This window comes from Brachycentrus maculatus, unplaced genomic scaffold, assembly GCF_059751285.1.
Source record: "Brachycentrus maculatus isolate JH-2025_06_01 unplaced genomic scaffold, ASM5975128v1 h1tg000326l, whole genome shotgun sequence".
NCBI lineage: Eukaryota > Metazoa > Arthropoda > Insecta > Trichoptera > Brachycentridae > Brachycentrus > Brachycentrus maculatus.
The window spans coordinates 3243414-3254875 of NW_028281075.1; the positions used below are offsets into that span (position 1 = coordinate 3243414).

The 11462-nt window shown below is 30.5% G+C and overlaps 1 protein-coding gene across 1 annotated transcript; it reads right to left on the reverse strand.

Annotated features, from left to right (window-relative positions):
- Positions 1-1202: 1202 nt before the first annotated feature.
- LOC148304311 (glutathione S-transferase-like) lies at positions 1203-6391 on the reverse strand. Its single transcript, XM_088268737.1, has 5 exons — positions 6338-6391; positions 4992-5139; positions 4202-4369; positions 2641-2783; positions 1203-1527 (listed from the first exon to the last, which is right to left on the reverse strand). The coding sequence occupies exons 2-5, from the start codon at positions 5125-5127 to the stop codon at positions 1360-1362; spliced, it is 615 nt and encodes a 204-aa protein (XP_088124863.1). The 5' UTR covers positions 5128-5139; positions 6338-6391; the 3' UTR covers positions 1203-1359.
- Positions 6392-11462: the final 5071 nt, after the last annotated feature.

Here is an 11462-nt window from a genome sequence, read left to right on the forward strand (position 1 = left end):
ATTAATGGCCTTATCACTACTAGAGAGACAAGTAGATAAAAGATATGATAAAATTACCTAATATTTCTCATTATTGATAATATTTTTAATTTCGGCATGATAATTTATATCTTATCAGTGGATACTTGAGACTTGATTTGATTTTTGCTAACATATAGAAGTATTATATAATACGACTTAGTAGGCCATGCCACATGGATGATTTACTGCTATAAGAAATTGAAATTGAAAAGAACATCCCTATTGGTCCATACTAAATGGGCTATTCTGTACCCATGATAAACTTCTTATTTTGTAAACAAAACTCGACATAAAACTCATGTGTATTCAGTTTTAAAATGAACTTAAATAGTTCCATGTATATTAAGCCTCTCGTAATAACTTTTTTACAAGTAACCAATCTAACTAGTTAGTAACTAACCTAACCTAACCATGATAAACTTCTTATTCTATAAACCAAACTTGACGTAAAACTCATTTGTATTCAGTTTTAAAATGAACTTAAATAGTTCCATGTATATTAAACCTCTCGCAATAAGTTTTTTCAAATGCATGTTTTCTTTTTTTTAAATAATTTATATTTGTATAATGAAGAAAAAGAGCGCTCAATGGCGAGAGAGATATATTTATTCACAAGCACCCCTTTAATATAATTTTTTCAATGTATATATACACTTTTTTCATTAACAGAAGTAGCCTGAATATTTATTTATACTTGTGGAAAAATAATGAGGGCAATTTAAAATATTACAACCGTTATTAAACACATTGTGTCCGCCTCCGTGGTGTAATGGTTCGATTCCCAAGGGAGGGATCAAATTATTAAAAACTCTAATTATATTTTCTGTTCATTAATTAATAATTTTTCTGTTCATGTAAGACAGCATTGACTTTTTGTTCTCTTCCCAGAAGCCATCTATCCACATTAGCACTGATATATTAGGAATTTTATAATAGCTGCACGAATATCGCAAGTAAACACATACGAGATAACTAGTAGACGGCATCCTAGCAAAGAACGCAATCTATGAGTTATCTCGTAGTTGGCAGTCAATGTGTTTGTTTTAACAATATTGCTATCAACTTTTGAATATGCGTTTCAGATCTGGTATTCTTCCCTTTTATTCATATTGAATGAGAAGGTTTTTCAAGATTTTTTTTCAGGTCATTCAAAGGTTCTTTAGGTTATAAAATAATACAGATAATGTTGTAAATATTTATTTATATATAGCTGGTTGTCGAATACATATTATGTTGACAAAGAAAGCAAAGTGTAGTAGAAAAATACATTCTACAATTGTAGATACTATGATCATATATTTTTTTAAACAGTGATTGCGGGTGAAGGTTGAAAGAAGTCTAGAAATCGCATTTGGGACTCTTCTCGTACCAAGCCTTGATGGAAGGAAGAGCGAGGACATTGTTCTTGACGGACTTGAGGTTAGGGCAGTTGGCGAGAACGTCTTGTCGGCAGATCAGGTTCAGGTAATCCACAATACCCACAAACCACAGATCGGCCCACGAGAGCTAGAAATAGAAATAACAGTCATCCATTTTCAATTGTCTTAATACTTTTTTCTTACATAGTGGAACACTTTACAAATTATAAAATTTCAATTAGATCAAAACATTTCATAAAATAGTTTTATACATATATGAATGCTTACAGTAATAAATTTATTTATTTAAAAAAAATGATTTAGTAAAAGCTAGTTAATTAGAGTAGTGATAATAGTGTGAATTTTGTTAAAATTTGTAAAATATTTCGAAACTCTAATCCCTCTGACAATTATCAATTAGTGTATGGAAAATGAGTAATATATGTTTTCAGTTCTTGACATTTCTTGATGGAACTGCATTTTATAAAATAAAATAACTATGTAATTTATTCCACATATACGAGTACATATCGCTCACTCCTTTCAAGAACGTCATAAATCAGAAATCGTCAATTTTCAGTTGTGCATGTTTTCGGAATGCCCAGAAAATGTACTATATCCCAGCAAAAGCGGCATATTTTTAACTTAATATTTACCCGCTACAGGGCAGAAAATTTTGTTTTTGCATTTTGAAGAAAAGGTATTGTTTAATATTTTTTTTATATATACTAAATATTTTTCAAATGGTGAAAAAACCTTCAGGTTTTACCTAAAATGATCTGTGGCACAGTAAAAAGTTCAATAAGTGGATTGATATTTATTTTTAATGCATTGTGTTATATTTTTAAACTTTAAAAACGTTCTCCTGAAAAATCAAGTTTTTTGATTTATGATGTTCGTGAAAGGAGTGAGCGATATGTGGAAAAATTAAATTGCAGTTTTAAAAAAAAAAATATGTTGTTTAAAACGTTGGTTTCTTCAATGTCGAATAAACTAACTTTTACTCTTTCATAAAATAAAAATGTAAATAATGTGCGATTTAAAAAAGAAATTGTATAAAAGTGGATGGGTCCGTAAATAGATAAGTGTTAATAAAAAATATGTCAATGGTTTCAAAAAGTAAAAGGGTCACTTTTAACAGAGAAAACATGTTTGTACAATATTGAAAACATATTGGAGCTGTACTTGTCTACGCCTAAAAAGATATACATGTGTATATTATAATATAATAAAAATGACAGATTCAAATAGTAAATGTTACCTTTGAAACAGCCAAGTACCCCTTGTTAGCCTCAGCCATAGCCTCCAGTTTCTTCAGGAAGAATGGAATCGTCTCATCCTTCATGGGAGCAAATCTTGCCTCTTTTAATCCTTCATCAGCTTCATAGTGGACGGCTGATACCTCTGAAATATCAAATTGTTAACTGAGTGATCTGAGATATATGTACATACATACTGATATAAATAATTATATAATTAAAATATAAAAATAAAAATAATCAATTTCAAAAAGAATTCTCTTGTTGATTTTTTGGTTAAAATTAGGCTCCGCCTATGGCCCTCCATACGTCAAAGTCCAGTCGGCACATTTTTTTTAAGATTACAATTTTCTGAAACAATTTATTAGAAAATTTTTATTTAATAAAAGAAATAAACAATTTGCATTACTTAATGCATTTTCTTGAAAATAAATTTATACCTACGTATAACTATGGTACAGAAATTTTTTAGATTTCCCAAATCCTAGGTACAGTAAAGAAAGTGAAAAATTGAGAGAAAATACTAGTACATATATTTTTCTCTCCACAAAATCCTGATTAATAATTTGAAGAATACATATATAAATTATATATGTGCATCATAAAAGCTTACAGCGAACACGCATTCTGTTTTATAATTTGGTAATTTTTAAGCCTTTTGGCTTGAGACGGCTGTTTTAATAAAATCCAGTGCTATTTTTAATTGTTAAATCTAAATTTCAGTTATACACTTAGGATTTTTCAGAGTCTATATGATTATATATATTAGTGATGAAATGGATAGTGATTTGGCTATTCCCATCCTTACTTTTGGTGGTCAATGAATGTGAAACAATATCCAAACATGACAAAGTTTGCAAGAATACTTTTCAGCTCCATGCAGCACTTATGAGGTAGTTTTCTGAAGCCGAGAACATTGTGTTCATTTGTCATATTTTACCTTTAGTTAACTTTGAATATCAATAAAGTGTTTTGCCATATAAATAAGTAAACAACCTAAATTTATCGTATCTTCATTCATTTGGCATGTATTTCATTATTAATTAAGTATCAAACTTATTTAATATGGAGAGTAGCATTAATTTAGTCAAAATTTGATATTTTTTAACTATCCTGTTACCCGATGGATAGTAAAACAAGGCCAGATACCGGATAGTTACCAGCAGGGCTTTTTTTCCATGTAACACAGTGATACTGTGTTCCGGAATGTTTTTTCATAGATTTTTTTTCAGTCAATTAGACGAAACAATGTTTGCGCTTATGTAATTACAACCTATATTTAAATAATTTAACAAAATTGTAAAATATGGTATTATAATGAGTATTTAAATGATATATATTTTTTTAGTAAAAAGCTTGACATGAAGTAAGTTCCGGGACCTTTTTTGTTTAAAAAAAAGCCTTGGTTACCAGATATCCATTTCATCTACATATAATGTATATATACTGAGATTTTAAATCATATTTCCAGAACATTCCTGTTCAAATACTTTGTATCATCAGTGGATGTTTTTTAAATTGGTTATCAGGTGAAAAAATATTACAATGGTGAAGGTTACATACTCTGCCTGAAGTCATTCAGGGTGTCGACTGCAATATCAATTTCCAGTGCCTCCAGGTCATTGCTCCCAGCGAGACCAAACTGCTTGGCCAAGTAGCGGGAGATGGCTCCACTCTGGTAGTACGTCTTTCCATCAATCTCCAGCGTGGGCATCTGTCCTAGGGGCATGGCTAAAAAACCAAACAATAAAAATAATGCACAGAAATAGCTCCAGAATGCCGGCAATACGGCACTTTTTATTTTTGAAAAAAGTTTTAAATGTAATTTTTGAGATATGATTTTTTGTCCACATGGAATCTTGATTCGGTCACATAAATCGGATGCATTGGGATTTATATTAAAATGTTCATAGTAAATTTCAAGATTTTATTTTGGCATTTAATGTGAACATTTTACAATAAATGTTTATAATATTTATTTTTTAATAAAGTGTAAATCTAGAAACCAAATAATAATAATTATTTTACTTTTAATTTTACTTGGATAAAGTATTGTCCGCCTCCGTAGTGTAATGGTCAGCACGCCTGGCTACCATTCTGGAGGTCCCGGGTTTGATTCCCGGAGGGGGAGAGTCAAATAATTACAAGTGATTTTTCACCCTAATATTTATTCAATATTACCCTGGACTGGTACCTGAGGCAGAGGGCTGATCACCTTCCCTTCATGTGTTAATGATCATAACACTGCGTTTATATGATGCAGTGCCCTATGCACCATTGGGGTGCGGATAAGGGTTTGAAGAAGAAGAAGAAAGTATTGGTAAATCTTGTAAACTTTCTGACATATACATACACTGCTTGAATTTGGGCCATTCCTCTGAGCTGATGCGACGATCTTCAAATTCGATGTTTCCATAAGACAGGAGTAGGCGAATGGGTTCTCCCAGAGCCTTGATGGGGAAGTAGGAAACTCGGTACTTCGGAGCCATGGTCTTTAAATGCTGAAATATTATTACAATCTTTATATTTAGTGTTAGTGTCGCGGACTCTTGAGTCAGAGTTTCTAGGTTGGAACCCACTCTACTACAATTTGATACCTATTTCTAATGATGAGCTGTTTAGGCTCACAGAACCTAAAATCTGGCGGTGTCAAAAGTCTGCATAATCGGAGGGCATGTATGACTAGATGTATGGATGTGAAGGAGGCGAGGAGTGTATGTCAGGACAGAAGAGTGTGGCGTTCCATCCTCTCTGCCTACCCCTGCGGGGAAACGGCGTGATGGTAGTAGTATTAGTAGAAGCCTCACAGAAATAGTATGAACATGAAGTATTTTTGTAAATAATAAAAAAAAAAAAAACAATTATTTCAAAAATAAAAATAAATTTTGTCTGTAGCAATGGTAGTATTTTAATCGTCTCCCTTATACAAGTATAGTATAAACACTTGCATTTTTATATAAAGATAATGTATGTTATCAGAATTATAAAGGTACCTCCAAGTTATCTTTAAAGTTTGTATAGAGTTAAAAATAACGCTTTTTCTTTACATGATAAGAGAGGTCTATCTCTACAAGTTAAATAGTAACATCCTATCCTAAATTAAATATATATTGAAATTATCAGAGCCTCAAATCGTAAATTTAAAGCATTGCATGTACGAAGAAAAACAAATAAATTAAAATTGGTATTTGTAGCTACTTTTTTTATAATCATCTCAATCTTATTTTAACTCGGGCGAAAATCAAAACCAATCACTCACATTATACGCGTATTTCGTAAAAGATTCCAAGTTGATTATCTGCAGGGTGTGTCAACTTATATGGATATTTATTAGCTCCTACAAATTTTCACTTGAAATAATCGCTATCCTCAGGCCTATACAATTATAAAAAGGTTCTAATTTGTCCAATATACACAAATTACTACTTTAAAAAACCATATAGCGTGTATTGAGTCGGCAATGAATTTTTGTGCTATTTTTAAAAGTAAACATACTTTTCGTCGAAAAAAGTATTGACCTTGTATAAACGCTTCGGCTTTTATAGCTCATGGAATTCAATTAATGGATATTTGTATTTAAATACGCGAAATGTAACGTATGGTATCCTGTAAATATATATTTCCACGATAAACAAACAGAGGGTATGTTTGTATTTCTTCAGAGAGTAAAAATTATTAGTAAATTTAATAAGTGCTTACCGATTTGGAACCTGGCGTCAACGGAACGAGCAGAAGAAACAAATTGAATTGAATAAATAAAGCCGGCAAGCGACACCCGGCAACGCTATCAACGATTGTGGTTTTTGACCTTGAAATATGGTTGTAATATTTGTCGCTAGGGGCGTAACAAGAGTGTCAATAGTCGACTTTGCATCAGCCCCAATTTGAGGCGTGATAATGTCGATAAAAAGTAAACATTATTATGTGAATGTAAAACTTTTTTTTTACATTGGATACGATTGTTGGAAATCAACAAAAAAGTTTATTATTTATATATTTTTTTCAATATTTTTCATTTGATTTAATATTCTCTCATGTACCACTGGTAATGGAAAATTTATATTCACTGAGACAAAAATCACACAAAATCTTTATTCTATTAACCGATAGATGTCGGTAGTATCTATGTTGAATTTTTAGTTATGTAACGAAAACAGATTTTCAGGCTCACAGAAAAGTATGAAATTGAAGTCTTTTTGTGAATAATAAAACACAAATTAAAAAAATCGTGCAAATATCCACGAGTAGGCAATGGCCAGAAGCAAACGCGAAACGATAAGTGCAGTTCCACGAGCCCTCGCTCTAAATTTCCCCCCTCCTTACCTCGACGACATATTTTTTAAATCGAATCTTAAAATTTCTGAAAACCTGAAATAATTGAGTCCTAATAAATACTTTACAAAAGTGGGAAGCAAAGTCCCTATTTTTCGACGAAATTTGGCACATAGACACCAATAATGAAACCAAAGTAGTAATAATTAAAATATAAATTAGTTTTTTATTACAAGAAATCGGGTCCAACAATATAATTATCTAGAAGGCACTGGAGTAATGAAAAACCGTTCCACTGGATGCCATTTTGAAGGAGTGGCATATTCAAAAGTTAACAATAGGTTAACAAAAAGTACTTACAATGTAATTAGTTTTAATTTGATTTAAATATTTCATAATAGCTTAAAATACATTTCATTACTATTCAATAATACATATTCTTCTGAATACTCAAGAAAAGTAGTTTTAGATATGGTTATATATTATTTTTGAGATAATTAATAAAGCAAACGTAATAAATGCTGATGATGTGAAGGTATTAGCGGCATTGCAGCCATCTTCAAAACATTGGCACACTTGTTCCGTGTGGCCTTCGTTATCGGCCCTGTAACAAGGGTTCTTGTAAGGGATATATCCGCAACTTCTTATCACTCTCGGTTCAACGTGTTTCGCTTTATCGAGAACTGAAAATAAAATAAAATTATGCATTAATTATACGGGATATGAATACAATTTACGATTAGCAGATTTACAGTAACCCCCCCTATAACGCTGAGATAGGCAACGCGTTATCAGAGGGACGTTATAAGGAAGTCTATCTTTTAAATTTGTATTTCAATTTTTAATGACTCATTTTAGTCATTTCCGCTAGTTAAAATGTAAAAATACAATTTAAAACACTAACCCCTTATAAAATTCCTTAAGATAAAGGGATACCTATGTCAACGTTGTAGGGGGGTTTACTGTATATTGCACAATACTTAAGCATATCGTAGTCGTACAGGAGAAAGTGACCAAGTGCATTTTTTTACAAAAACGTGATCATTGACTATTTGATATCTTACTAGCTTTATATTGTCATGAAAAATATCCCAAAGGATTTTGGGATATTTTTTAACCTTGGAAGTATAATATATATACTTGTTAAAAATGACTAACTGCATTGATGTTTATTTTCTTGCCAAGCAAAAATGACTTAAATGGCCCTCCTGAACATTTTACGTTTTGGTAGTTGGTCACTTTCTCCTGTACGACTACGATATACAATAATATGAGACGTGAGTGGTTATAATGAAAGTTTACGTATTATTGAAAGCGTTAGTCCCCTAATTTTTACGCATGATCAGTGTCTAACGATTCTTAATTTTCAAAACGGTATTTAAAACCTATGTTTTTGGTACTTTGGCCTGTCGATTTGGAAATGAGAAAAATATTAAAAAGAGAAAAAAAATCTGAATACAATTTGTATTATAAATAATATATTTTTATAATCAAGTATTCGATTAATTGAAAATCGTTTCATATTTCAATTAAAGTACCTATGATTTTTTACTGCTCGTAATAGAGTAACAATAAGAAATTACAGTCAACGGTTAAAGATAAGTAAAATTTTTACAAATCGTACTCTTAAATATACAATTTATAAAATATTTAATTTTTTATTTTGTTTAAATTATTTATTTAAAAAAACTCATGTAAGTACCTTCTTCTTTTAAACGTATAGTACATATTTGCATTGCTAACTTTTTTCATTTTCATCTTTTTGATTTCTTATTTTCTGTTAAAATCATATACTTATTTGTATTAGCACTTTTAACCTAATTTTATTTCTGATATCAATTGTATTCTTGCCAGAGTACTTTTACTATAACCTAACATAAAATGTAAACTCACACACAGGCCATGCCTTTGTGGGATCTTTTTTGTATTAATATTATATATTTTTTTCATACTTGTAATTATAATATATTGTGAAATGCAAAAAATATAATAAAGAACAAAAACAGTTATAAAAATGAGTATTCACAGTAATTATGAATTGTAAACTAACCTTGCAAAACAGTTTTCCTACAGAAAGCTGCTCTTCCTTCGTAATCTTCACATGGCTTTGGAAAGAAAAGGTTTTTATTGTAGTTTTCCAAAGTCGTACACCCAGAGTTGTTATTACTATTGCACTGAAAACATCTAATCGCTTCCACTGAAATAAAATACAATAAAAAGTTAATATGAACTATATTTAAATTTATAAAACGTATGTATTTAATGATAAAAAGGTTTCCAGACCTTTCGATAGTTGAGTTTGGCAAAAGAACAAAAGAATCCAAACTTGGAAAGCAATTATTTTGATCGATTTCATCATAAAAAATGTATAAACACTTGTTCTTATAATACTTTCAAAAAATGTTAATATCGGATTTATCCAAATTTAAGTATAATACGTTTTATATGTACGCTAACGTAAATAACACTGAACACAGCCAGATAATCGTGTTACGTTAGACGCCGTAGATTGACAAATTCAATAGAAGTATTTTTTTAGGAAGTAATCGTTTAACCTAATTTTTCAAATGTATCCGAAAAATCTTCTACTTCAATGACATGATTATATAGATTCTGTTTCTCAATAACTATTATGTGCACACATGATGCGTAATGTTGGCTCCGCCGACATGGGTTGAGAACTATTTAGTTACTATAGTGAGTATTTATGCACTGTTCCGAATCCAATTATGTAAGTCAAAAATTAATAGATGATAAGGCTTCTCTAGGGGTATAAGCTACACACTACATGAGATGCTTAACCATATCACATTCTACAAACATAACCAATATTTGAAACACTTACTTAGTGATTTTCTATTTTATAAATCACAAATACGATAAGTTTGTTTAAAATCACTGTAAATCCGATTATATCTTCATTATAATATCGACCGGTTTCGAATCAAACCGTTTCTTTCTCAACACTTATAATTTATTAGTTAATCGCATAATATTATTTTTTTACATAGACAGTTTTTAATATTAATTTGTCTTAAAGAAGAGCCGTTTGCGTCGAAACCAGCAATATTTTAATGAAATTTTATGATATACTTATACTTATATAGTAATTTGACACAAAGGTTTTTTTTAAATGTTATGTTATATTATATTACAAACATGTATATATATATATATATATATATATATATATATATATATATATATATATATATATATATATATATATATATATATATATATATATATATATATATATATATATATATATATATATATATATATATATATATATATATATATATATATATATATATAAGTAATCCTTTTGAAGTAATAAAATAAATAACACGGCACTTTCGGTATCCCAAGCCATACGAATACAAAGAAATTAATTAAATTTAAACTTGCAGGCCAGTCCAAAGGATGTTCAACCATAGTCAGCATTGTATAAATATTATTTTTTTACATAGACAGTTTTTAATATTAATTTGTCTTAAAGAAGAGCCGTTTGCGTCGAAACCAGCAATATTTTAATGAAATTTTATGATATACTTATACTTATATAGTAATTTGACACAAAGGTTTTTTTTAAATGTTATGTTATATTCTATTACAAACATGTATATATATATATATATATATATATATATATATATATATATATATATATATATATATATATATATATATATATATATATATATATATATATATATATATAGGGTCCGCCATCTAAAGTTTTTTTTTTTAACTAGTGCTTATTTCGTGAATGGTAACACTTAGCTCATGTCTGATTTGACAGATAATTAGTTTTATCCTTCCGCTAAGCGAATATGGTTGTGTATACGCTTGAACAACGCTGGGAAATATTGCGACATTACTTTGAAAATCATGGTAATGTTGCAGAATGTGTGCGAAAATTGCGTACGGTTTTTGGAAGAAGAGAAGCACCGTCAGCTCCGTATGTTCGTTATCTTGTGAAAAAAGTGAAAGAAACTGGCATCTTCATCGATAAACCAAAGCGTGAAAAGCCAAAAACAGTGCGTACACCCGAGAATATCGATGTTGTGGCAGAAAGTGTGCGTGAAGCGCCATCAACATCAATTCACCGTCGTTCTCAACAATTGAACATTTCGGAGACATCATTGAGACGAATTTTGCATAAAGACCTTGGTATGACGCCATACAAAGTCCAATTGGTTCAGGAGTTGAAGCCAACTGACCATCCAATGCGTTTTCGCTTCGCTGAGTGAGCCTGCGATCGACTTACAGAAGATGCCGATTTTGCCAAAAAAATCATCTTTTCGGATGAAGCTCATTTTGATCTTGGCGGGTATGTAAACAAGCAAAATTGTCGTATTTGGGGCACAGAAAACCCGCACGCATACATTGAAAAGCCGGTACACCCAAAACGAGTCACTGTTTGGTGCGGATTTTGGTCCAGAGGCATAATTGGGCCATTTTTCTTTGAAAATGAGCAAGGAGTGGCCGTTACAGTCAATGGCGATCGTTATCGGGCCATGTTGAACGGATTTTTGTTCACAAAAAT

What these genes read in the sequence shown, in the direction of transcription:
- LOC148304311 (XM_088268737.1), bottom strand. Translation starts at nt 5,127, where the DNA reads ATGGCTCCGAAGTACCGAGTTTCCTACTTCCCCATCAAGGCTCTGGGA. An exon ending in ATGGCCCAAATTCAAGCAGT is followed by an intron (nt 4,370 to 4,991) that starts GTATGTATATGT and finishes TTGGTTTTTTAG; the next exon opens with CCATGCCCCTAGGACAGATG. An exon ending in CCTGAATGACTTCAGGCAGA is followed by an intron (nt 2,784 to 4,201) that starts GTATGTAACCTT and finishes TTGATATTTCAG; the next exon opens with AGGTATCAGCCGTCCACTAT.